The 27,300-nt window shown below is 48.2% G+C and overlaps 1 protein-coding gene across 1 annotated transcript; it reads left to right on the top strand.

The window, feature by feature from the left end:
* Positions 1-182: 182 nt before the first annotated feature.
* FOXO4 (forkhead box O4) lies at positions 183-23,018 on the top strand. Its single transcript, XM_075513442.1, has 3 exons — positions 183-757; positions 11,874-13,115; positions 17,654-23,018. Exons 1-2 carry the CDS (start codon positions 359-361, stop codon positions 13,095-13,097), a joined length of 1,623 nt encoding a protein of 540 aa, XP_075369557.1. The 5' UTR covers positions 183-358; the 3' UTR covers positions 13,098-13,115; positions 17,654-23,018.
* Positions 23,019-27,300: the final 4,282 nt, after the last annotated feature.

Genomic DNA, 27,300 nt, shown 5'->3' with positions numbered 1-27,300 from the left:
ATGTAAGCAGGGCCGCCGCGGTGCCCGCTGGGAGCTGTAGTCGTGCGGGCGCACCGGCTGCCACGCTCGCCCTTCGGGGCCGCGCCCCTCCCCGCCCCTCCGGCGCGGGGGGTGCTGGGTATTGTAGTCCGTCGGCGGGAGAAGGCCGCCTGCCGCGGCCCCGCCGGGACTACCGCTCCCGGCGTGCCCCGCGCGCGCAGGCGCAGGGCGCGGCGCTGCTCCCTGGTAAACAGAGCGGCGCGGCGGCGGCGGCGGGGCCCGGGTCTCACAAAGGGGTGGCGGGCCGGGCCGGGCCGATGCGCGGCGGTGGAGCGGCTCAGACCCGGTGGCGGCGGCGGCGGCGCTGAGGCAGGCGCCCATGGCGGAGGCGGGCGGCGCCGCGGCGCCGCCGGACATCGATCCCGACTTCGAGCCGCAGAGCCGGCCGCGCTCCTGCACCTGGCCGCTGCCACGGCCTGAGCTGCCCGCGGCGCCGGCGGAGGCGGGCGGCGTGGCGGGCGCGGCGGAGGAGGGCGCAGGTGGCGCGGCGGCGGGGCCCGGGCGGGCCGAGGGGGCGCGGGCGGGTGGCGCGGCGGCGCGGAAGGGCGGCTCCCGGCGCAACGCCTGGGGCAACCAGTCCTACGCCGAGCTCATCAGCCAGGCCATCGAGAGCGCCCCCGAGAAGCGGCTCACGCTGGCGCAGATCTACGAGTGGATGGTCCGCTCCGTCCCCTACTTCAAGGACAAGGGCGACAGCAACAGCTCTGCCGGCTGGAAGGTGCGCGACGGGACGGGACGGGGCGGGAGGGACGGGCCTGGCCTTCGGCGGGGCGGCTGCGCTGTGCCGGGGCTGGGGCGGGCTGTGCGGCCAGGCAAGGAGCGGCTGCCTGAGGCGCCGTCCCGCTCCCCTGCTGCCGAGCTGGTGCTGCCGCTTGCCCCGGCCTGCCGCCCTCCCCGCCGCGCAGCCCCGTGCTCGCCTGTTGCTACGCGTCGCCAGCCAGGCTCTGCGCACTCGGCGTTGGCGCCAGCGCCTAATCCCCATGCTGCAGTGTAGTGGCCTGGGGTTCAGCTCTGCCGAAAGCTGCTTGGTTGGCACGGGTTTGTTAGCTCGGGAGTGTGGGGTAGGATCTTCTCAGGCCCAGGCCAAGCTCCGGCTCTGTGCAGCTGGACCAGAGAGGAGCAGGCTTCTCTGGGTGGGTGGTTATGGCACGGCCCTGTGAGGCTGCTTCTTGCGCCCTTTGCATTTGGAAAGTTTTCCAGGAAAGTAGCAAGGGTTAGTTAAAAGGCTGTAGCTAAGCTTCTGTGCATGAGTTGAAGGGTTTTTAAATACAAGGCCGCGTTTTTTTGTCACCTGACTGTGCTAAAGCTCAATATAAATAACTGTTTCATAGCAGGCATTCTTGGCTTTCAAGAGGCTCCCTTTAAAAAGGGTGCTGTGTCCCAAAGCAGCGCTGGTGCTGCGGTCAGGCAGGGACTGGGGACCTCTGCTGGAGTTCGGAAAAGGGAAAGCAATATAGTGCTCCAAAGTCTCAACATTGTCTTCTCCTCTCGCTCTGGAAATAGACACATGTGAAGTTCTCTTTAAAAGAGCTAAACTCCATTTCCGTCCTCTGCAGTGGCAGCCTGGTGTTCCCGTTCTCTTTGACTCTCTTCCCGGAGTCAAACAAACTCCAGCAAAAAGAAAGGGAGATGTGAGAGCTGGCTTGCGAGATAGGACAACCTGAGGGACTGATATATTGCAGTGGATGTTGCGGTGACTGGAGTCTAAAGAGTGTGATCTATTGCCCTCACTGCAGACTGGAATTACACTTAATGCCACACTCTTGTTTGCAGTGTACCTCTCCATTTGCAGTGTTGGTTAGCAGTTCGTCCATACTGCAGTTCTGTGGCAACTTGAGCCAGTGTGGTTTGGGGCTTCCACGACTCCAGCCATGCGTTCCTCTGCCTGTGTGACCGAGCAGTAAGTCAGCACAGAGAGTTAATTTGGAGGGGGGGAAGATAGCTTTTTCTGGTAGGTTAGCTTTCAGCTTGCTCAGCTCTCTGAAGTGGCACACCATGTGGTTGCATGAGTGCGAATGTTTGCTTGAGAGAGGTCCATCTCACCACGTTTGCTTGAACGTGGTGAGAGGGACACAGCTGTCACAGCTTAGGCTGGCACAGATTGATACAAAACTTTTTACCTTTCCCATTTATCTGGTTCACTGACAATTCCTGGAGAGTGCATGTAGTTTGACTAAAATTGACTTTTTTTTTTTTCCCTCCTTTGTGCAGGTTGAATCCTCCTTATTAAGTTCTGATTTGGGACAGTGCTTGGGTGCATTTTCTTTCTCTTCAGAAGATTTGGTGGTCTCACTGGAAGACAGTTCTTGCTTCCTCAGGCTAGGCACACTGTCCTGGTCCTGCTGCTGCTGTGTGGTCACATTATCTTGGCAGACAGTTTATGGAACTGGTGCATTTTCTCTTCAGGAATGTGTCTGTATCTGTTTGGCAGTAGTGCCTGAGACTGAAGTTTAGTGTAGCTTCTGAAATGCATCCACAGATATCATGGGGAAGGTGGAATATAGTGAAGTATCTTGCCAGATGGGATGCTGGAATAGGTAGACTTCTGGCTTGATTCAGTATGGCTGTTCTTTTGTTACATTTGCTCATGTGTAATGGGAGCGTCAGTCTTTGGTTTTACTCTTTGTTTTAATCATGTATCACTTTTGGGAAACGTACAGTGGGATTTAAATTGCAGAAAGGCAGAGATAAGAATTTGTGCACATATGAGGGTTGAGGTTCCTGCTCAGACACTGTTGCTGTAGCTGTTCTGTCATGACTTTTCAGTGTGAAATTAATTTGTAGTTTTTCAGCCTGGGAATGGGCTAACTCAGGCTGGCTTTAGTAGAGGAAGAAAACAGAAACTTCTTCTTGCCAGGAAAGATGAGGGAGGGCAGAATGACAGCAACTGTGGTGGGAATCAGCCTGCCTTATGATTAGGGCAGTTAAAGTCCTTGACTTTAACCAGCAAACAAAACCATGATAGAAATACAGCTGAAACTGTTTAAATGTCAGGGGAAATTCTCATAAAAACTTGTTTTCATTTTTAACAAATACTGTCAAAGTTTGGGTTGGTATGTAGGGGGTATGCAGTTAATCTTACATGCCTAGGAGAGGCAAAGGGGACTGTGGTATATTCCCTCTGCTCCATTTTCTTCCCTGCTCGTGCTCTCAAATCCTGTTGGCAGGGCTTGGCAGGATGCGTGCCCCATCACGTGTGACTACAGAGCTCTGACTTTTAGTCTTGCTTTATGTTAACATACAGTTATATGGAATTGCAAGAGGTTTTGTTTGTTTTACTTAGTCTATTTGCATAAAGGTGCATTAGATTAAGGCAGGTTAGACATTTACATTTTAAACATGTAGAATCAATCAAATCAGTTCAATTTGATTTTGTGGACTTAGAGTAAATTTAATAGGTGCGTGTTTTATATTTAAGACAAACTGAATAAACAGAAGATGTCTCTTCAGTTGAGGAATGGACCTGCCTGATTTCTTGTTTTCACTGTTCCTTGTTATTTTTAGAGCTGTGAAGCTCTGCTTGCATCTTTTTTTAATTTGTAAAGTAAAATAAAAACTTCTTGAGTTATCTTAGCTTTATTGATTTCTCAGTTTTGAACTGAATGAGTTTGGATAAAGGAAATTAATGCAGAGCTGCTGCTAAATGCTGATGTAGCATTTTGATGCCTGCTAAGGTAGTACTACAGCTCCTAGAGTTCTGGTATTTCTGTGTTGTTTGGGCAGAGCCGTACTGATAATATGTCCTATTTGTATGTAGTGTGGTTCTAATAGAAAAATTCAAATGGGACATTAAAAGAAATGTGTCTTTAAAAACTTTTTTTTAATCTATTTTAGTTAATATAAACCCGATAAACTCATTGTTGCTTCATAATTACTTTACAGCTGTCCTATCCCACTATACAATTGGGGGAAATACAGCTGTTACAGGCTGCCAGGGTGTAACCTCTGTGAATTCCGGAAGAATCTGTGTTTTCGAGGAAGGTGGTGTTTGCTGTTCTTGAACTGCTTCAAGTGCTTTGTAAAGGACAGATTTGCTGGGTGTGCAGTCTGTCCTTTCCCTGCAGTAATTCAGCTGAAGTTAAGAATTAACCAACCTGAAAGGCAGAAGTGTCCTTGCAGGGGTGTGTTGCAGGGCTTCTTTGTAATCCTCACCTCAGTGCTCTGCAAGCTGCTCTGTGGATAAGAGGATAATTCCTTCTGGCTTTGAGATTACTTGGGGGAGGAAGGTGTTGAATAATGTAGAAGTGCATAAACCCCGCTGAAGCAGTTTGCACTGGTTGTTGCATTTCTCACATCCATGCATATGAGCAAGTTTGACACAGTAAGGAGCAATGTTAAAGACTAGTCTTTCTCAATGAAACATTCCGTGTATTCTCCCAAAACTGTTGTCTCTCCCTTTGTAGGAACAGAATGAACTTTAAAACCATCCTTTTCACCCTCCAAAGACACTTCACTGAAGCAAAAATCGGGCATTTCCTATGCGTGCAATGTGAAGGAAAGAACAAATGATTCTGCAGTATTGCATTAGTTATAGGAGGCTGAAGTCACACCTCTGCATTCTGGTACTTCGCATTCACTTTGATTCAAGTGTGTACATGTGTATACACATACATATGTGCGACAACTCAAGTAGCTGTATTACGAATTAAGAATTACCAAGCATTCTGCTTGTCTGAAGCAGAAGGTGTCATCCATCTGGAAACTTGGCTAGCTCTTAATCTTCATTACAGTGGGCAGCATTTTACTTTAAACCCTTCCATTCCACGCTTGTGTTATATGCATATTGCCCATAGTTGATGTCAACTGTTTACCAGATGGATTGGGAGACCTGGCTGAGGGCTCTCAGGTGCTTCCTTGCACGTACCCTGCAATTCAGTTTATGATGATAGAGTGACTTCACTGGTTTCCAGTGCCATAGTGCTGGCTCTGAAGGTCCCCAGCCTCTCCCAGAGCTGAGGATGTCTGACCTCCTGGCAGAGCGTGCACAGAGCGTGCTCAGGTTGGAGCAGCTGCTCATCCTGTGGCCCTCTGAAGCTCCTCCATGAAAGAATAATAGGCCATCAGACAAAAGCAAGCCTGTCAATCTTCTGGACTATTTGTGCTGTGCTGCAGCTGATAGGTTCTGCCAGGTTATCCTTATGCCTTGCAAATAAATTCCAGTTCAGTGGATACAAAATTACGTGAACACTTGTTTTGGTAAAGATGAAAAGTTTATCGTTTGTTGGCTTGTTGACTACTGTTCAGCCAGCTTTTGGTGTTTTTCTGTAGTCAGATCTACAAAAAAGCAATGGTCGGTTCCTAAAATAGTCACATTAGCTTTTGCTTATGTCCATCTGGACTGTGCTGTATCCTTGAAGATTTTTTGGCTCAGACTTGTCAGAATCGTAGCTTCTTAACATGGACAGGTAAGGGCCCAAATCACCATTGGGAGAGCTTTCTTTAATTTCACAAAGAAACCCTTTGTCTGGAAAGGAACATCTGGTGGGAACACTTTACACAGGTTTGCTTTTGACTTTTGGTAGTGATAATTTCAAGATGATGGGTTGAGAAGACATTCAAAATATTTCCCTGTCTTTGCTCACTGAGGCATAACTGACTTGATGCCATAAAGTAAAAGGAAACATAAAACTTAAACTCAGCATCTTAGCTCTGAGCAAAGTATAATTCTGCCCGACCTTCAGCCTGGCGCAGGTTTGTGCATAGGGGAGACTCAGTCTAGAGTCTGGGTCTCTCTCTGCTGCACAGAGCCATCAACCTCAGTCTATGAAGAAGTTGACTGTATTTTCTGTTGACTGTGCTGAGAAAGCCCATAGTGTTTACTCCTAAATCCATGTGCCTGAAATTATACAATTCTCCGTTAAACCGTCTGACACTAAAAATGAAGAATTGCATGTTCTAAATCGAATCGGAATAGCGATGTCATTGCTGTCATTGGTGGTACTTAATTTAAGTCCAGTTAATCTTTAGTGGTGTTGTAGGTGCTGCTTTCTATTAAGTTGGGATTATTTTGGTTTCTTGGAAGTTGCTGCCCTGCAAGAGGAGGGAGGGTCTGGCTGTTTGAATCCAGAGTAGCTGGGGGTGGGTGGAAACTGCTGGACTCTTGCCATTACCTTGTATGCCCCCAAATGCATTCATGTGGTGTTAACAACGTGCTTAGTCGTGGCAGCAGGGAGATGTTCTCTGTTCCAGCTGCTGGCAGCCTAGCTGGGTTTCCTTAAAGCAGGGGGGAAAATAACAGACAGAAGCTGAACGACTGTTGTTCAGAGGCTGTAGTGAAGAGTCTGGCGTGGAAGCCTGAGGATCATGGGTGTGGCTTTTGTCCATCAGTCTTTCTTTTAACAGAATCTTTTACCTTTTAATCCCATTAGTCCTTAAATGGTCTGGCTACAGCAAGTAGCCTGGCCTAGGTGAGGGCCCGGTGAGGAGGGAGGAGGGCAGCTGGGCATGGCAGGGTGTTGTGGACGGGAGGATGGTGAAGTGCTGGGTGTGGAAAATGAGGCCAGTGGCAGTGCATAGGAGCAGGATGATGGTGCAAATGTGGGGTCACCAGGTGTCCTGTTTTTCAGGTGGAATAAAACTTATTGATGAGTGATCAAATGTGATGAGGGCCCACCATAGCAATGTAGCAACATATACTTAGCTCTTGTTAAAGTGACATTAAGAACCCCTTATCCCAAACAAGGTGTAATGCGCTGAATAAGTATGGAAGTGCAAGATTTATTTTTTTCATTTGAAGCCTTACAGAGTATAGTTGTCTCTCTCAAAAGTGGGGGAGAGCTCGTCTTTAGGCAAAAGTCCATCTGCCCCGTGCAATGCCCGTCAAATTACCTGAAGATTTTGCTGCTGCTCTTTCCTGCTCCCTGCCCGTTTGTTCTGGAAAGCTGCTTTGTTGGAAGATTCTTCCTTGCAGCACGGCTTAATTTTCCCGGCAGTCCTCGGAGAAGGCTGCTCCTGGGCTGCTGGTATTACTTGTTCCAACAAGTTTCTTCTGCTCTATCTAATCCCGAACAACTTTTGTTGTATATGCCTGCCTGTCTTGGTAAACTTGTAAATCACCTCGGTCTTTGCTTTTTAGACAGCTAGAATTCGCTTTTTCTGGGCTCCCATTGAAAAGTTACAGAAAGGAAAATGTTCATCCTAAGATACAGCTCCCTGTCTGCTGTGATTGACATCTGTGCTCACGTGTGACTTGTGGAAGGGTATTGCTGGGGAAATGTTTTAGCTCCCTGGCTCTGGAGCAGTTGTTTACTTGCTGGACCGTAACTTTGCAAAATCTCTGCAATGAAGGCTTTTTCCTGAAGCCTTCGAAGCCAAGTGGCCGGGTGAGTGCCGAGACAGGCACTGACAAATGTAGCAGGCGGGGTGTTCTGCCCTTGCAGCCTCCCAAGAATGCCATGGCAAGTGATAATTTGGCACAATTATAGGCCTGGCTTTGGAACATGGCCCTGCGCTGGGATGTGACCATGTTCTTTTGTGTGTCTCCGAGGCAGTGAGGGTGTATTACAGGCAGCTGCAGTGATTGCATTATTTTTTTTTCCCCTCCTGTTGCTCATTCTTGAGAGAGATTTTTTGTTAAGAAATCTGGTGCCTCTGTGGTTTGTAGTAGAAACTTGACGTTTCCTGGGAGAATGGCTCTGGTGCTAGGGAGCAGTGGTTGAAAAGCCAGGCAAATGTGGGCAAGCACAAAATTATCAAGGATAGCTACTGTTCCTTGTGTCTTTCTCAGCATAGCTTGTGCTTGGCCCGGAGCACTCTGCTAGCACAGGACACAGAGCTCCTGCGGATAGGGCACAAGAGCTTCCTTCTGCTCCTGTCACATTGGTGCTTAGAAGAAAGTACATCACAGGAGGGTGAGTTTAAGCTTGTTTTTAGTGTGAGGAACCTTAAAGTCTGAATGTTTCCTGTAAACCACTCTAAATGTTTAGATGTCTCTAAACCAAACCATCCATCCTGAATGTTCTGACCTGATCTGAGTGAAACTTCAGTTTCATGGTAGATAACCTCGGTCTTACCCACAAAGCCCATGTAGTCCCCTGGCAAGGCTGTCACTGGCATTCTGTCTTCTGTGTGACCCACTTGTGCATTTTCCATAGTATCTTGGTGTCTATGGCAGTTGTCCAGAAGGCTGACTGGGTTGGTTGGTTGTGCTGCCAGCTCCCGTGGCTAATTCTCCATCCTGAGACCAAAGCACTGTTCAGTGCTGGGCAGGGTCCACAGCAGCACTCATGCTGGTCTAGGGGCAGGCCTGGTATGATGGTGAGGAGTGTTCCTGTCCTTTAGATAGGGCTAGGAGATTTTATCAAAGAAGATTTAATGTTGTGGTAACTGAGATGTAGGAAATAGTTTGTGTATGCTGCTAGCCACACTTCTATGGCTGGTCCATATATCCTAGCTTGTACACACAGTGGCTGGGACCTAGTGAACGGTCCACCCTTCAGTGTACAATAAATGTCTCTAGCCAAACTTTAATTTTTTGCGTAATATCTGTCATTAATTTCAGAATGGTTTTGTCTGAATGTGGTTTACAGGAATCATCCTTGATCAGATGGATTAGAGACACAGACTGGCATTTTTTTCACTGCAATACTTAATATACATAAGAACCTCTATAAGATATCTGAATAAACAGCACTAACCACCCCTGACTAGTTGTTGAAGAGGTCCCTAGGTATTTGAAAGATTCCTGCCTGTGCCTCTTCCTTCAGGTCATGTTTCCTTATGGTCAAAGATGTTGCAGAGCCAAGGCCTTGTGTGGATTGCAGGTGCTCAGACCAACTGGGATCCTCCTGCACTGCTGAAGTTGAGCATCTAAAAAGTTAATGTCATCTATATGTTTCTGGTTTGAGTTGCTTAACATTGAGAAAGGAAATACGTCAGGGTTGCCTGGGTGACTGAACTCTGTCGTTTCCTCTCCTGTCATGTTTGACCTGGAGTTCTGTGATTATTTTAGCGTGACTGATTTGTCCCTCACTTTCTCAATGAGATTTGAGGGTGTCCTCCATATGTTAGGTGTATTAAATCATTCTAGCAGATGCATTCTTGTGCTGGGGAGTGTGTGGTATGCAAGTGTGAATCTCTTGTGCTGTCTTACAGCACCCAGGCTGGTAGGTGCATCGGTTCAGTTGTATTTTGGGACTTTCTAGACCTGAGTCTCCAGTATGCAGGCAAGCTCAGTCATGCAGGTGTGTTATGGCTCTGGGTGCTGTGGCTGTGGTGGTGAGCTGCCTTGCAAAGTCTGCAGGAGAGGTGCAAAAGTGATAATTTAGGCATTGCACTTTTGACAGCAGTTAACCCTAATGTAAGAAGTGTTTGGGTTTTTTTCCTCTGCCTCCAACCACACATTCTGTTCTCTTCCTTAGTTTTCGGTGCTCGACCCCCACAGCAAGGTAGTTCAAAAAAACAGGTAGAGATAAAAGAGGCAGGAAAATTAACTTTCAAGGAGGGATAGGGCTGCTTTTCAGTTGGGTTAGCTCTCTGAATCAGCTCACAGATCCTTGTATTATGGGAGGAGGAGAGTTTGAAGTTGAGGAAGGAAGGGGTGGCACAGCAATTATCTGTTCCTAGAGCTATTAGCCATTATGTCAGTTTAGCAGTAACATGTAAAAGCACTTTGTTTCACAAAAGGTACCAGGCTTCGCATATCTGTGTTCATGTGAATCCTAGTCTTATTCCAATATGTCTTATTTCAAGCAGCTTTTCAGCCAAAAAACTAGAAAACTAGTTACTAAAATTGTCACTTATGATACCTGAAGTGGTGCTAATTTTCTTGAGGTTTCAGTGTTACTGAAATGCTTGCACCAGTGCAGAAATGCATGCACCAGTGCAGTCTGCTTTTGCTGACACAGGAATTAAAACCTGGCTATAGCCATGCATGAGAAGAAAACAGAATATAGTTAGTTGTGAAATTTTGAAAACCTGAACCTATTGGTTTAAAGTTCCATTTTAGTAAATGGAGCTAAAAAATGGGTGATTATGAGACTCCAAATGTATACCGTGTGTACAAGCTATTGGGTCATTCCTGACTGGACTGGGTGTCATCATGAGTTCACAAATCACTTTCAGGAGAATAAATGAAGAATTAGTGACAACCTGGTGGTTCTTATTGCTGCAGCAGTATGCATTCGAAGTCATGCACATTTACCTGGGAAAAGGAGGGGCATTCTTTGGAAATGAAAGCAGCAGCCTTCCAGGAGACAGGGTACAAGTCTGAATTAGGTTTTTTGAGACTTGAAGGAAAAGAAAGCTTTATTTAGAGAAGATGCCAGGCAGGAGTGTTGTATAGCTATTACTGTGAACAACTCAAATAATAAAACTATGTAAGACCATTGACTGACACATGTTCCATCAGGCCCTGGCTCCACAGTAACCTTTGGGGTGCTCTCTGAGTAAGAGCACATGTATCCTTTGATACCAATCACAACAAGCAGCCAGTCTTCTCCAAGTCCTCAAGAGCCAAAGGTTAAATGAAAGCTAACACAGAATGATTCTCACATCTCCTTCCTTCTCCATGAAAACTTTCCATTTTGCCTGTATTGTTTATCTACATCTGCTTTGTTCTAGGATAGTACTTTTGGTGAGGTGGCCAAAATTAGCATGGTGAGGTCTGAGAGGAAGAGGGTGGGGAGAGGGAAAGCAGCAGGCAGGAAAGAACTGTGTTCAGAGGTGGTGGGAAAGGATGATAAAAGCACAGTTAACTTTGTTAAGAATTAAGAGAGCATGCATGAAAGCTGAAGGCTGCTATATACCTTTTAGTTTATATGAAAAAGGTGTTGCAGTTAGACTGCTGTTATGCTACCAGTGTAGCACCTTTAATGATGTGTAATTTGACCATCTGAACAAATTAAATGCAAATATCAAATAAATGCATGACACAGGCCTCAAGGGGAGTTTATGGAGGATCTGTTCAAACAATGAGTATTGCTTGATGATCCTAAAATACTGGGGAGTTTATCAGTTGCAGAATGAAAATTCAGTTTGATGATGGTGTACAGATATGTTAGCTTGCAGTTTCCAGCAAAGCTAAACCAAAAGGAGGGAGTTGGGAGAGGCACGGAATGTGTGCCTTGCCAAACGGAAAGATGGGAGAGGCTAAAACTGGCATGTACTGTGTGGGAGTGCACTATCTGCTGAACATCTTACCCCATTAGAAATGCACCTAGAGGAAAGCGTACTGCCTCCTTGCAGAGTGAGGCTGGGAGGCTCCAGGATTACTAAGACTCTTGTTCCACAAAGTTTCTCTCTTGTTTCTCTGGCTTTGGGATGAAGATGCTAATGGGCATACTGAATTAGAAGTGTTTTGCCATTTCTCTTCACCCAGTCTATTTCATTCACTGCTGTGCTGTGTCCAAATCCATCTGAAAGCTAGCCATATAAAAATTAAAAACATCAGCCAGGCTTATGCTGGCTAATGGGGTTGGCAGAAGGGTGGGAGCAGCATTAGCTCAAATTCAGTTAGGCTTATGTTGAAGTTGCAAGCTGTATTTGGTAATTTGCTTACTTGCTCTATGGTATGCTTAGTTTTTGCAGATTCTGTATGGTCTTGAAAAGTTCTTTTGTGTAGTATTTTGCTAGTTGGAAGCTGCTAGTTGTCATGGTAGTTTCACCCTTGGTGCTGCAGTGAGACATGGCACTGCTTGCTAGTGCTGTCAAGCATGTTCAAGCAGAAATAGCAGTTTTTTTATGGGTAGGTCTTTGTTAGAACTTTCTTCTCTGGATACTGTCTGAATGCATTTATGCTTGTGAAGTTTCTAGGTGGGAGGTATGTCAACTGTCAGATCCTCATATCTTGTTTTGGTTTTTTGTTTTTTGTTCGTTTGTTGGTTTTTTTTTTCCAGAACTCTATTAGGCATAACCTGTCCCTGCACAGCAAGTTCATTAAAGTCCATAATGAAGCCACAGGGAAGAGCTCTTGGTGGATGCTCAATCCTGAGGGTGGTAAAAGTGGAAAAGCACCAAGAAGAAGAGCTGCCTCCATGGACAACAGCAGCAAACTTGCAAAAGTCAGAGGTAAAGCATCCAAAAAGAAGCCTTCTCTCCAGTCTGCTCCAGAATCCACTGCTGACAGTCCTGGCTCCCAATTCCCTAAGTGGCCTGGGAGCCCATCCTCAAGAAGCAATGAGGACTCTGATGTGTGGAACACCTTCCGGCCTCGAACCAGTTCCAATGCAAGCACCATTAGTGCCAGGCTTTCTCCTATCCTGACAGAGCAGGATGACCTCCATGATGAAGAGCTGCTTCCTTCTCTAGTGTACTCCAGTGCATCCAGCAATGTTCCACCAACTGTGACTGAGGAGCTTGAGCTCATTGATGGGTTAAATTTGATGTCTCCCAGCTCATCTGTATTATCTACGCAGCAATCTGCCTCAAGTGGTCAGATCCAGAGAGATTCCAGCTTTTCCTTGCGGAGCCCGAATGCAGCTGGTCAGACCACTACTTTTGGCAATTCCCTGTTTAACCCTGTTGATATCTCACTGCAAAGTTCTGTCAGCCATTTCTCTGCCCCTCAGACCTTGGAAGCTCTTCTGACACCCAGCTCTCCACCTCCAAGGGATGTTATGATGACTCAGGTGGATCCAGTTCTCCCACAGACTGGTAACAGGATGAGCAGCCGAACTCTTCTGCTTCTAGGTGGACAAGCCTCCCAGAGTAAGATCAGCTCAGGCAATACACGAGGAAAGCCTACAGAGCAGCAGGCAGAACCAGTCAGTGCCAGTGTTTTGCCTTCAACGCTTCCCATAGTAACATCTCCTCAAAACACTGCCAGTGTCACCAGTTTGAAGGCTCCAGTTTCTGCAACAACTGCCCAGTCGGTCCAGCTGGGTAGTCCACTGCTTCTTTCTTCTGATAGCCCTGCTCCCTTGGGATTGAACCAGGACAGGCTGCCCACTGACCTGGACATTGACATGTACATGGAGAACCTTGAATGTGATATGGATTACATAATCAACAGTGAACTCATGGATGGAGAAGGACTGGACTTTAATTTTGAACCCATTCTGTCTACTCCCAGCTATCCCAGCACCTCACAGGCCTCCAACCATACCTGGGTACCAAGTTAACTTCAGGAGCACAAAAAGGTAGGTGTAGTTATGTAAAATGCTACAGCTCTATAGTGGGAACAGCCCGGTCTAGGATAGTTCCTCTGCCCACTCTGCAGCAGTTAAAGATACCTCTTTGGAAGCACAAGTGGTCTTTGAGTAAAAAGCTTCTGGGAGAGCCACAGTCCCTTTTAGATGGAGAAAAAGCTGTGTAAAGGTAGGTAGATTTAACTTACCAGGTAGTAAACTCCTTTATGGAGTAGAACAGCAACCTGAATGAAACTCCTGTTGTCTCTTGTTACCAAAGATGACTGCGTTACAGGATGTCGGTCTCTGCCAGGCAATGCCTATAGCTCTGAAGTTGACATGAGAGCATATGCTGATTCCATAAATAAAGACATGATCCTATGTATACGGAACGGTTGAACTGAGCCAAGCACATGCTGTGTTTCTATCCAGGTTATTATTATCCTTGCAAAATTTTCTAGTATGTGTAGTTGCAAAGCATGTCTGTGTCCTGACTGCCTGCTTTGCCCTGTGTGTAGCAGGACACAATCACTCTCAGTTATCAGACCTTCTGCCCTGCCCTTATCTGGGATAGTGTCTGTAAAGTCTGGTAAGCTGGTTCATCAGCATTAACTACTGAATTGCTTATGTACCCATTATTGGAATGAGAACAGGAAACACGAGTATGCAGTGTGGATGGAGATGGAAGGAGGAAGGACGTGTTAGTGCTATCCCATGCACAGCAAAGCTGCCTCTTCAGCGATCTTTCATATTTGCACAAAGATTTCTGGAGTCAGTTTGGCAAATGGTGTATATGAGAAGAAGAGTTAAAAATAAAAATGTCTTCCTCTCTGGGGATGTGACGCCCTGATTTGAAGCTCTCTAACCACTGAGGCAGTTGAAGAATTAGAGAAATGGAGCTGAAGGCATACTTCACAATTGGATCTCAGTTAGCTAACAGAAAATGGACAGTTTATTTTATGGACTGGAGCATAGGCTGGATATTGCATGGAAAGTGGAAGCCTTGCCAAGAATATTTCCTTTTTAGGAGGCAGATATGGTTAGTGTTGTAAATTCAACCCCTAATACTGGCCGGCTGAGCAGGCAGAATTAAGGGCAAATTGCAGATACTGCTTCAGTTGTGGGAAGCCCTTGAGCTTCAAAATTATGGTGACTGAAGTGAAATTATCATGTACTTGACCTTAATACTCTTTCCGAGGCACCTGAATAAGCTGGAGGTAGTTTGGACTAGGTGACCTCTGGAGGCCCATTTCAACCTCAGTTTTCTGGTGATTGCTGCTGCTGTTCATGCTGGAGACCAGATATTAAGTTAAATATTTTTCTGCTCTGCCCCAGTACAGCCATTCTAGAGTCTAGACCCAAGTGTCTTGGGTCTAGACAAAGTGAAATGCCATCCTTTGAGCTGGTGGTACTTAAACCTTGTCAACATACTGATACACCACTATATATTGACTTTTTAAACACAATTTAACTCCCTCTTATTCCAAGTCCTACCACACTTCTTAGGACTTAATTTATTAGTAATGTTCTTCTGTCTGTACTTAACAGATCTCTTCACTGTAGAGAGAGGGAGGATCAGTCAAGCTTTTCTGTTTCGTTATGGGGCTTTTTATAGTCTTGTACGTTTGTTAGCTGTGCTCTTGCTGAATTACTGAGTGTCTTAAATTGAATATCTTAACTTCAGGTGGAATACGGAAACTCAGTTTCGATTTCAAAGACAAATTTGGTTTACAAAACATTGGCATCCTTCATCCATGTTAGGACTGTTTGCAAGTTAGTGACAGAGGCTGTGGCCTTTTGAGTAGTGTTTCCACTGGATATTGTTCTGAGCCTTTGTGGTTTTTTTTGTGGGGTTGTTGTTTTTGTGCCATGCTAGGGCAGGCCATCATATTTGGGGAAGACATTGACTTTGCAGGGGCAAAATGTTTTTCACAGGAGCATTTTCAAAACGTATGCAAGCTGTCCTGCAGTCCCGGGTGCATTAATCACCTGGGCTAGATAGACGAGACCTCTGTCTACAGAATACCAGGCACAGATTTTTTTTAAGAGCGTAAAGCAGAGAAGCTGAGGGAATGTTTATCAAAGGGTAGGGTCTAGTACTGGTGAAGATGTGGCTATAATGAAATGCTTAAGAGGGAGAACATGAGCTCTTAACAGCATGGTTATGTTCTTGGTCCATATTATTATTCCATACTTACCATGTGAATTGATTAATCATAGCAGAGGAGCAGAGGTGGGCCAGATTTCTAAGAAAGGGGAAACAGGGCACATGTGGAGAGAAATAGGACTGTTCCTGGAGGCCAGGAAGGACCCTGGGAAAAGAAGGTAGAATGCTTTCTCAAATTTACAAGTTCCAAAACCAAGTGAGCTGCAGACATCAGTGTCTGTGAGGAGGTCAAGATTGTGTCATCTCTCCCTTATCTGAATCTGTTACTGCAGTGAGTTACTGGGGTCCCTGTTTGGAAATCACTGTTCAGGGAAAGCATGGCTGCCACTATATATTGTTCCGGTGTTACAGGCTTTTTTCCTTTCCTATGCTTTCTATGAATGTGGGGTTTTTTCCATGTTAAAGTCACATTGGCAAAAGCTACTCTAAGTGATCGCTAACCTAAAGCTGTCCTTCTGAGTAGTTACTGTGGGCTTAACCTGTAGCCTTCTGGGTCAGTTATGGGTGTAACACTGAGCAAAAATGGTTCATCAATAAATGCCAGTGATCACTCTCTGATTTGAACAGCCAGAACGAAACTGGAGCTGAAGAAATATTTCTCTTCGTAGGCAAGAGAAGATCTTTAGGAATAAGTACTTAGTCTCTCTGCAGCACTTGGGAAGACACAAGCTAGTTGATGTTACCTATGGTGCTCAAAGCTGACATGAGTTTATCTCCTTCTTGCAAGTTAAATGCTGAAGAGCTTGTCCACAGCTTCACCAGGAGTCTGTTTGAACCCTGTGTCTCTTTACTTGGAGATTAGAGATCAAACACTGAAACTTTGCCTCTGCCCAGCAGCGGTGCAACGCCCACAAACCTAGCTGTTAGCCATAGAGGAAGAAAGTCAGCGTGTGAATACTTCCCTTGACTAGGAAAAACAGAAATACTACAGTTTCTGCTGCTGTTGTCTGGTAGCTGCGGCTCACTTAGTTGTAAGCCTGCCATTCACAGGTTAAGGCACTGGATGTGCAAGCCATACAGAGTGACTTAAGGGAGCCTTAATGAGCAAGATGATGGAAAAAGGGTAGGCACAGCTGGAATTAGACTGTGGCACACAGGTGCTCAATCACAGGCAACCACTCTTGCCTTCAGCACTTAATGCAAGTGTCCTCCATTCCGGTCGTGGGAGGTGTGGGTGGCCACCCGGCTGTCTCTGAGCAGCTCAGGGACTTTGGGCTTCCTCATCTATCTCTGTCATGTATTTCTGCAAGCCAGTAGGAGGAATACGTGGGAACAGAATTGCCTCTTTTGTACAGTGGTACAGTTTGTGCCTCATTGACGAGTGTAAAGTCCATCCACTCTTCTGGTGGGCATTAGTTAATGATCTTTAGTTGTTCAGTTAGACTCCCTATAGCTTCATAGCCTGGAGAACTCTTTATCCCTTGCCCAGCTTGGTCTGGACTCATGGTTTTCTCGCTGTGCTCTATCTAATTCCCTTTGGTCCAAATACTGTATTTTTGTCTACCAAAACATTAATAAATAAATAAAACTCCCATCAACTTGCAGTTTCCCAAAGTAGCCTGTTGCTCTGGCTTCTGTTTTAAGTTACTGTCTTTTCTTGTACAGGTCTGATTCCCTCTTGTAGCTTCTTTCCCTTTCCACAAGTTTATTTCATGCTCACTATTACTGAATGCAATTGATTGGATGCCCTATGTTTATCTCGCTATTCTGCCTTCCAAAGTGGATCATAGACCTACGGTGGAGGTTTTATGTCAGTGTCTTAAGTCTGCTCAGACCTATTCCAAGGCTTGTTTGAATGAGTTGTGGCAGCTTTGTTGAGGTGAGGCAGAAGACCTCAGAAGGGATCTATAGACTTGTGGGGGAATGAGGTATCTAGGAATGTTTAATTATTTGCAGGTAGATACAGGACTTCTTTAAGTGGGTGAGCATAAACAGTTTTAGTGTGTGATCTCTAAAAATCCCTTTGTTAGTCTTTTCCCCACCAATTGATATTTGTAGTAGTTGCTTAAGGGGAAGAGTGATTTTCCTCTTCTTGCTGCTTTCCTGCAATGTCTCTGGGGTAAACCAAGTCCTCCTTTAAACCTCCTTATCTTGCAGAGCATTGTTGGTGCCATCAGCTTACAGGAGGAGTGCTTACTTTTGACCTTTGTGCTTTTGTTTTGTCTGTCTCAATCCTACTCTGAAGCTTAGAGCTGAGCAGTTGCATCCTCCACTTGACTCTCCATTGGTCAAGGTCTCTTGTGATCTGCGTTTGTTCCTTGCTGGAAGTTGGCATCCTTTGAGCAGCAGGGGCTGATTGATAGTAATTAACTCCTTATCTATGCATCCAGGATTCCCACTGAAGCTGAGATCTAACCATTCACTCTATTTTTCTTCTTCCTAGTGTCCTTCAGGTTTTGAACATCGGATTCTGACTTCACTTCCCACCCCTGGCAGAGAAAAGAATGGAGCACATTGGATTCAGTTTCCCTGCACACCATGCCTGGGGCAGAAGGACCTGCCCACCTGGGAAGAAGGGGCAACCTGCATCTGGCTGCAACAGGAAGAGTTTAAAAATAATAATTCTGTTATGTGCCACGGCTCTTCCTACAAACCTGACCCTGCCTTGGACCATCTGGAGAAACCCTGGACTGTACACGTCCAAAGAAGAGCCCTGGTAAAAACCTTGGCCAGAAGACTGTGTGCTGGGCAATAGCGTTTTCCCATGTGAAGAGTTGGGTTTGCTGGAGAATATCTCAATGGCTATCCTCTCTCTGCTATGGCAGAAAGTCTCCTGGTGCCTTGAACTGGCAGAGGGCTGGCTCTGCTCTCCCTTGGCTTGCCCTCTGGGGCAAAGTAGTTGGATATTTTCATTAAGCCACCAGATGCGCACTTGGTATCCCACAGACTTGCAGAGGAATTGGAAGGAGCTTGTTGGTGGAAGCCCTGTGGGAAAAGGGCGTGCTATTTCAGGGGTTGGTTTCAGTGGTTTCCATGTGCCCATCTCTGGAGCACCCATCATCATTCTGCAGGGAAGGGTGGTGGTCATGGTGTAGAAGGCTTCCTCTTGCCCACCTGAGTGGAACGGGAGGACATTGAGTTTTTCACTGTGCCAGCTGAGCCCCATTGAATCAGAAGCATGTTTCGAGAAGTCCCTATGCTGTTCTCAGCACTTTCCTGATACACCAGGCTGCTGTAAAATAAGCACAGGTGCTAATAGCTGTTTCTGGGACATAAAAACTTCATTTTGGTTTTGTTTCTGCTCTGTCTTGCTACAGCAGAGAAATGGAAAGCCTGGATGTGGCCTTAACAAAGCCCTGGTTGCTTTTCAGAAGGGCATTTTCTATAGATGAAATATTTTTTTACTAATCTGGGAACTTTCTACAGTGAATATGAAGCCAATGTTAAGTGTGTCCCCATTAGGTGTATTAGGCATCTCTCCCTCTGAGAAGGTACCAGTGACAGACTTCTTTTTCAGAGCTGTATTAGGAACAAATACATTTAATGTTTGATAATGTATATGATTGAGGGGAAAGAATTGGCAGGTCCCCGTGGTTTCAAACCACCTTGGGGAAGAGTTGTACATTATTGTAATCTATATGTAAAAGTAGCTGCAAATTACATAGAAGCTTTTCTAAACCTTTTAAAATATATATTATATATTTTAATTGAAAATGAGATTATTGGATTAAAAAAAAAAACACATTTGCTGCATCTGTCCCCTTGATATCAGATAACACTACAGTATGGGAGGGGACAGACCTAAGGCATTTTGGGCCAAGAAGCTGAAAATGTCATTGGAAAAGCGGGAAGGGCACCACAGTGTAACTGGGGAATGGCTTCTCTCCCCAGAACAGGTGGAAGGTGTTGCGTGGCATGGCATTCAGCCACAGCTACTCAGTCTCTTTCCTTGACTGGGCACTCCCGCCAATCTGAGAGCACAATGTTAGGGAATGCTAATCATTAACAGCATGCTCATTCTCAGCTAATCCCTTAAGTAGCTGGACTGCAGGTGATACATAGGACAGATTCCCTAGTCTGCTAAGAAGATGGTATGGACTGGATCATGCTAGATCTGCTGACACTCTGGGTAGCCCTTATGGAGGACACGATGAGTTGTATTTGGTAGCTTGCTTTTTGGTTTCTGAAGGTTTTTGTTTTCTTGCTGAAGTTTCTGCTACTGCTGGGGAACTTGAAGCCTGTAGGTACACCCTTGAGGATGTGCCTAGGATCCTGCCCTGTCTCTTTGTTCTTGCAGGACAGAAGCTAGGAGTTCAGAGCATTAGCTGGCATGTTCCTGTCACCTTTTTGGTGTTTGCAGTGGCAGGATCTGTGGGAGACATGGTGCTTTCATGGTGTTCTGGTAGGCTTGGTCTGGCAGAAAGCCTCTCCAATCCTTTCTGAAGGTGGTGTTGGCTTCTGTTCAAAAGGTTTGTATCATGCAGTGCAATGTGCCATACTGTTTTACCATCTTGTCTGTTCTGTTTTCATGGGTTTCATTTCACTTGAGTGGAGATTGGAACAGGAGTGGTTTGTCTGGTTACCTGCAACAAGGAGTCTTCAACAGTCATCTTTAGCATGCTCTGCCATCAGAGCCTTTGAATAGTTTGATAACCTTTGCTTTGAAGGCTGTCTTCATGGCAGACCTCATGATGATATGTTTCAAATCTACTCACAATCTTGCATGTCTGGACATACCTCATTGTAACAAACAAAAAGGCAGATCCTAAGCTGGGATCCCAGGTCTTGCAGACTTGAGTCATGGATGCACATTTTCACTACAGTTAGTTCATTACACAAATGGATAGATACGCTTTCCACAAACACCTGATGGCATGTGCCATACAAGAATCTGCCATTCTGGGCTGCAGCTAATGGATCTGGTGGGATTTGTGTTATTTGGCACATAATATGCCACTTGTCAGCTTGGGCCCTGAGAGGAAATGAATCCCATGATCTCCAGAGCAAGTTGACTGGCTGCCTGTGCTTCGCAGCCTTGTATCAAAGGACAAGACACCGGTATGTGTGGTCATGTTATATGTGAATCTCTAGCCCATTTCTCATGAAAACGGAGCCCAATAGGAAAGCAATAGGAAAGACAATATTAGTAACCAGTGCTTCAGACATGTGGTGAGCCATCTCTGGCTGGGTTAGTCTGTGGGGAAGAAGTGCTGTCTTCAGGCTGTTCCAAGGTGTCCCCTAGGTGTGACAGCACTGGGGACCTGGCCTGATCTCTGGCTGCAGGAACCCTGGCCCTGAGCACTCGGGTAGAGCCCTGGGGAGATCTGACATACTCTCAGCTAGTACATGTCCTCACCCTGTACCAGCTGAAGGAGCTGCAGTCCAGGTACACCAAGGCTCATCTTGGTTGGTGCCCTACAGTATGAGTTCACAAGAGACCCTGTCCTTTTATTAAGGAGTAGAGCACCTCTGTTGCGTGGGTTTGTTGGGTTTTTTTTCCTGTATTCCCAGGCCAGACTCCTGCAGAATTGCCTGTCCTGGGGACAGCACTGGAGACAGGAGCACCTCTGGCTGGAGTCCTGCTGTACCAGTATGCTGACAGTGATGCCTCTGTCTTGCAGCAGTCCATGCAGGTGCTCTCTGTCTCCTTAACACATCAGGAGCTGGCAGTGGTTGAAGAAGCCTGAGAGCACGCTAGTGCTGAGGATGGTGTTTGGAAGACTAAAGGTGTGCCCGGAGTGCTTAATAAACCATGAATGTAATGTTGCAGGCTCAGGCAGGCAACTTAGCTTCTTGTTTGTATGTGTAGCAAGATAGCTTGGATCGTGGGCACGGAGGGCAGGGATGCAGAGAATTCAGGAGTTCTCCAGCCCCTTCTCAAATAGCTTCCTTTTCATAAACCTTGAGCTTTTTAACCTGGGATATTTCCCCATAGGACACAGGAGACTTTAAAGTTCCTAAACTGCTGCTTGCTGAAAGACTGTACCTGGCAGGGGGTTGCTCAATACTTGTCCAGTTTTTTGTATTTTTGCCCAAAGTGTTTGCTACTGACTGCTGCTGAATTCAGGATAGTGTCTTGGTGGATCTTCGTTCTGTAGGCCCCGTACTTGTGGGCTAGTTTTTGCTCTAATGAAGGATTGGACTGGGATTTCAAGAGCAGCTGTGAGCTGGGTGGGGACGGAAGGGGCCCATGACATGGGGAGTGATGCTCCTGGGTAAGTGCCTGAAGGGAGTGGGCAGGGGACTCTTGGCATGAAGCCTTATGTTGTGCTGTATGTGTTTTTCCTTGTCCTCACTGAGCTCGGGTAACAAGTTTCTTCATCTCCAGAGGACCGAATGCCATCTTTCACAGCATGAAGCCACCATGCAGCTCTGGGCCATGAACAATTCAGGTAACTAGGCCCATGGAGCCTAGTAGGAGGCAGACTCGTTGCTTTTATTTACACCTGGGTTTAGCAAATTGCTTGAGCCTTCTTTATAACTTAAGCATATCATATTATACTCCTAGCTTCCTGTGAGAGCTTAGAATATTGAAAACTTCTTGGAGCCCCTACTTTTCCTTGTTAGTGTGTCTAAAACCATGTCATCCCCTACCCTGTGCTGCTTTAAAAACAGCAGTCGAATCATCCTGGTAAGTGAAAGGAATGAAAGCAGTGGGAGTGTTCCAGAGCCCGGGTGTATTCATAAACAAGGCTCGTACTGGAAGCAAGTAGCACTAATCAGTTTTTCCAAAGGAAATGCCTAGAAAGCTTTTATGTAGATCATCATTTGTTAATTTTCTTACTTAGTTGCTTATTTATTACAGCCACACTCAAATGTTTCAGGGCTAGCCTTGCTCCAGGAATGAGAAACCTGTGTCTGGTGCCACAGGTAGGGGTGTCCTGGACTGTCACCAAAATAGTGTGCAAGTTTGGACCCATTATCAAAAAAACCACAACAAATCATCAACTTTGGGACATGAGCATGAACAGGGATAGCTTAGGGTTTGCCTCAGTTGCATGTCTAATGAAAAACATGTTCTAATTCATATGGGGGAAAAGCAAGCAAGAGGTGACTCCTGAAGCCTGAAAGATCTGTCCATGTGAAAGCTCGGTAGCATGTGGTAACCCATCACCACAGTTGCTCACCCTTCAAGAAAGGGATCTCCTCTCTCTTCAGTAGCCTTTATGTCTCTCCGTGCACCCCAATGTGTCTGTAGTTGATGGAAAACAATCTCTGATGGAATCAAAATCACATCTAATATGGTGTAAAGCAGGGAGAAGAGGCAGCAGAAGCTGAAGGTGAAAGAGCTGATGGTGTTGCATTTATGGTTCTCTGGCTAAGGCAGCGTTATGGTGTGTGGTAGAAGGGAATGTTTGCAGCTGGTGCCATGGTGCTCAGCGTGATGCTACTCTGTGGTGCTCCCCAAGGTGTCTTGAGAGGTTTGGCTACATAGAAGATGGGTCACTTCTCCTGAAAGAAGCCTTCTTCATAAAGCAATGGGGATGGTTCTGTGCAATGATGCTTCCAGCACAGTGGAGTCTTCACCTGGTACAATCCCAGGAAGGGTTTCTGCATTGCTAGCACAGATGTCTGCTGCACACAGGGCAGGCACCACTAGCTGACATAATTTCCACCCCATCCGCTCTGCACTTTCACCCATTTCTCACAATTTTTTTTACATAATAAATCTCTGCTTTTGTTTGCTCTCTGTAGCAGTGTAACTTCTGAACCATTACAGGCTCTCTGTTGCCATCTGTGCTAGCAAGACTATAGAATGTGCTAGACTAGGGGGGAATGTTTGACAAATAAAAACCTGTAATCCTCTGCTCTGTGTCTCATGCAGTTTGTTCTGTTTCCCTGGCAAGGACCAGCTATTTTTTCCTTGCCCTTGGCTTCTTTCCTCTGCCCTCCTCACCTGTTAGGGCAACCCCTTGGTTAAATGCCCCTTAACTGGCCAGAGGTGGAAGGGTTGCAGCGTGACAGCCCACAAAGGCTCCAGTGTGCTCTGCGGTGTATAGAGCCCCTTGTAACAACTTGCCAGCAGTGCATGGGGACCCATGGGTTACCAAGCCCTAAAACTGACCTGGAGAGTTTCAACTTCTGCAGGACTAGTCTAGAATCACCCTAGCCCCTTCATTCCTTGCCCTTCTAGTTACATTCAAACATCTTTGAGTGTCAGCAACTCTACCAGTTATCTCTAGGAATAGAGAGATGGGTTTGCTTCTTTCAGCCACCTCATCCACAAGCAGATGCTGACACTTAATTAGGACAGATGAGCATGTGCGTGAGCTTTTATCTTTGCTTGCATACCCTAAATCCTCCATCAGAAAAAGGAAGGTTACTATAGCGGGGGAGCATTTTTGATATTAGAAGATAATGGCTTGAGCTGCCCATCAATGGGGGCATGAATGTCAGAGTGGAAGCCAGGAGCTGGTCATTCCTTAGGACTGCTCAGAGGTGTGCAAGTGGGTAAGAGGCCTCTCTGGTCAGGAGAAGGCTTCAGCTAGGTACCTTAAGGGGTCCTTCCTTGACATGAGGCAAGTAGGAATGCAGATACAGTCTGAGCCAGTGAAGCAGCTTGCAAGGAATGTGGTGGAGCCCTTGAATCAAAACAGCGTGTCATTCCAGCAGGTCTGCCTTCTTGCACCTGAGATGAGGCTGGAGAATGTGCTGTCCCCCTCTGCCCTGGGAGTGCTCCATGCACCATGGCTCAGGAGAGGTATTCCAGAAGATGAGACCTGGATGCCTTGGCTCAGGGTCACTTTTGATGTCTGTGACACCATCTGTAGTAGTCACCAAGAGTCCTGCTGTGTTCTGTCCTAGCAGCTACATGGGTTCAGTGCACCTTGTTTGCAGTAGGTCTGCCTTTCTTGCAGTCTTGGAGACCTCATAGCTCTCCCAAGTTGTCACTATAAGCATTTTGGCCTATGGATAGTTGCCTGCAGAGCAGCAGTACCTGAAGCCAGTGCAAAAACTTCACCAGCTTTTCTGCTCAGCTTAGTTTCTGGCCAGAGACCTGCTTTGCCCCAGATGCTTGCTGGTTGATGAATGCTTCTCCTGTGCCACCAGTGATGAGACCACATGTGAAAGCACCGTGGGGAAGTCTGTTGCTCTACTTCACGTGGCTTTTGTGGTAGAGTAGCTGGTGCGTGGAGAAGGCAGGCTGGGGAATGGGGGGATGGTGGGGTGCACATTGCCTGCTCCAGAGCTGTCCTGGTAGGACAGTCTGTCCCCAGTTCCCATGTACTATTTTTTTCCCCTGACACTGCTGTGGTAAGACCAGCAGCCATAGGCCTGGCTTTTAATGGGGGGATTGTAGGAGCTGTGACAGTAACCATTGCTGTAGCGTGGCTTGCTGTTCTCTGCAGACTAGGACACACCATTCCTCCCACCACCAACAGTTACAGGCTGTTGCAAGAAACCCAGTGACTGCTTTGGACGTGTGCCTGCATCCTCCCCTCAGTAATTCCAGGTAAGGTCACAGTGGCCTGGCTCACATGTGGGTGTGCTGGACATCCTGGAGGGTTCCTGCAGAGGAGAGGTATTCCGGGATCTGGCAGCTCTCCTCTTTCCAGCCACAGAGCAATAGAGAGGAATATCCTAGTCCAAGCAGATGAAGGGTGCAGGGGGCACCAGGGCAGGGTCCCAAGTGTTGAAGTTGCCAGACTCATGGTATGCCACATGGCTTAGAGTCATCCATCTACTTACCTTGAATGGTGTAGTGCCTGCACTGCCTTTCCCAGGAAGCCTCAAAGCCTGGAAGCCTCAAAGCCTGGGCCTCAGCGAGTGCAACAGCTTCACAGCCTGGCTGGGCACAGGGGAAGAGCAGGGGGTATTGATAAGGTGAAGGACCAGCTCATGGTTTTCAAAAGCTAAGCTGTAGTTACTGGTGTGCGTGTAGACCTGCCCTGAAGTGCCTGGTCAACAAGACCCTTACAAGCTTCTCCAGTGACACAATCCCTCATACTTGAGTTATCTGCTACGAGACCTACTAGGGACATGATAGTAACTTTGCTGGCTCTGCAGGAATGGGAGTAGATGGTTGCTTCGTCTCTTGCTTTCTAGCTCTGAGATCATGTGGGAATGTTTTCTCCTTGTCGGGGAGCTGAGGCTGGCAGTCTCCCCTGGCCTTGCCAGCAGCTGTGCTCGTTTCTGGCCAGGGTTGCTAGCCAATGGAGCCCTTCATCTTGCTGCTGTGACCAGTGCTTGTTCTGTGAGCCAGGGCAAGTGGCAGCTGCCCTGGCTCGTGCAAGGCCAGCTCTTTGTGCATAAATGGAGAGAGATGGGGGGCAAAAGGGAACCTGCTCCGTGCCTCCGGAGGACAGGCAGCCCTTCACACCCAGCCAGAGCCGTTCTGTCACTGCCTTCCCCCTTCTCTCTCCGCAGCAGCGCAGGATGATGACGGATGGTGAGGATGCTGCTGCTGGCAGCACGCAGGGACCTAGCCCCGGGCTGCGCGGAGCTGAAAGCTCTGGTCATCTGGAGGGAGAGCGGCGGTGGCTGAGGGCAGCCGGCGGCCCTGGCAGCGGCCGCAGAGCCCAGAGGCCGAGCCCGCCGCCCGGCGAGGCCACGGCGCGTCCCCCACCGTGCCCGGGGGGCAGGCACCCGTGGGATGGCCAGGAGGGGACTCACCCCCGTGCTTGACGCAGAGGAACATGCTGCCGGTGCGAGCCCGCGGCGGTGGGGCTGGGACGGCGTTTGTGAGGTCAGAGGTGGGCGGGGCGCGGGGCTCCGCCGGCGCTTCCCCCAGACCCTGCGAGACGAGCCCGGCCGATCCCCCAGCGCAGCAGAGCTTTATTGCAGCGGAAAAGCCGGGGCGCAGGCGAAGGACCGGCGAGGCCCCGGGGGGACAGCCGGGCTCGCCCGGTGCCCCGGGGGCAGCAGCCCTCGGGGCCGGAGGTGACATGCTGGCTTGGCCCCTCTGGCCCTTGGCGCTCCTCAGCCCCGGTGTCCCCGTCGGTCGGCCGGTGGCTCCGGCCTGCTCGGCCGCAGCTGGGCTTGGCATCGGCTAGGGTCGGGCCCCCGGGCTGCCCCCTCGCCAGGACACGTCCCTGGCGTGCTTGCGGGCACCTCGGAGCAGGGAGGGGGGTCGGCGAGCCCCCAGCAGCTCCAACACGCCCAGCGCGGGAGCCCACGGGACGGCAGCGTGGGAGCCCTTCCGCCCTCCCGCGGCTCTGCTCTGCCGTGGCAACCCCGCAAGGGATCCTGCACGCGGCAGGGCTCGTGGTGGGATGTCACCCTGCCCTCCTGGACGCCCCAAAGACAGGGCAGGTGCTGGCACACCGTGCAGTGCGCCCAGCGTGCCTCAGCGCACCCAGAGCAGCACCCAGTGCACCCGATGCAACAAAGAGTGCACCCAGGGTGCTACGCACTGCACCCCCATGCACCACCCAGCGCACTGTGCACTGCATCCAGCTCACCTAGCACCCTGCAGTGCACCCAGCACCCGGCAGTGCAGTTACAGCCGCCGTGTCGTGGGGGGCTCAGTGTGGCCGTGGCAGGGAGCAGGGCTGGGGGTCCCGGGCATTTGGCAGAGGCAGGGTGGGAGCAGGGAGCGAGGCCCGCGGGGCGGCGAGGTTTTGGGCAAGCGGGCGTGCAGAGCGTGCGGGGCACAGGGGTGCAGGAGCGCGTCACACTCCCACGTAGCTGTTCTTGTAGGGGCTGTGCTCGCAAGGGGCGGCCGGGGCCCCGGGCATCATAGACGGTGCATGGTTGCTGCTTTGCCAGAGGGGCTCGTAACTGTCCTTGGGGGGCAGCTCGCTCACGTAGCAGATGCTCTCGCTGTAGTTGGGCTTGAAGCTCTCCATGACGTCTTTGGGGACTCTGGCCCATTCCTGCACAGAACAGATCCCCACCCCCCCAGCCTGCTGGGAGCCAGCGCCAAGCTGCGCAGAGCTGCGGATGCGCTGCTTGCTTCAGGAGTGCTGAGCCCTGCGGAGAACTGGCTGCTGTGGCTCGTCCCAGCCCTGCAAGGGGACAGAGCTACTTTTGGAGGGGCGGGGGAAAGGTTGGCAAAATGGCTGGCAGGCATCCAGGCTGCGACGGTTAATCAGAGTGCTATGCCTGACAGTGAGCAGGACACCCAGCTGCCCCGATCTGTGACCGTGC

Source organism: Mycteria americana, chromosome 10 (genome assembly GCF_035582795.1).
Source record: "Mycteria americana isolate JAX WOST 10 ecotype Jacksonville Zoo and Gardens chromosome 10, USCA_MyAme_1.0, whole genome shotgun sequence".
In the NCBI taxonomy this organism is placed as follows: domain Eukaryota; kingdom Metazoa; phylum Chordata; class Aves; order Ciconiiformes; family Ciconiidae; genus Mycteria; species Mycteria americana.
The sequence above is the reverse complement of the archived record's forward strand: the minus strand, read 5'-3'. Positions and strand labels throughout refer to the sequence as shown.

Excerpts from the sequence above, each read along its gene's own strand:
- FOXO4 (XM_075513442.1), top strand. The coding sequence starts at position 359 with ATGGCGGAGGCGGGCGGCGCCGCGGCGCCGCCGGACATCGATCCCGAC. Across the intron at positions 758-11,873 it reads ACAGCTCTGCCGGCTGGAAG|AACTCTATTAGGCATAACCT; the intron begins GTGCGCGACGGG and ends TTTTTTTTCCAG.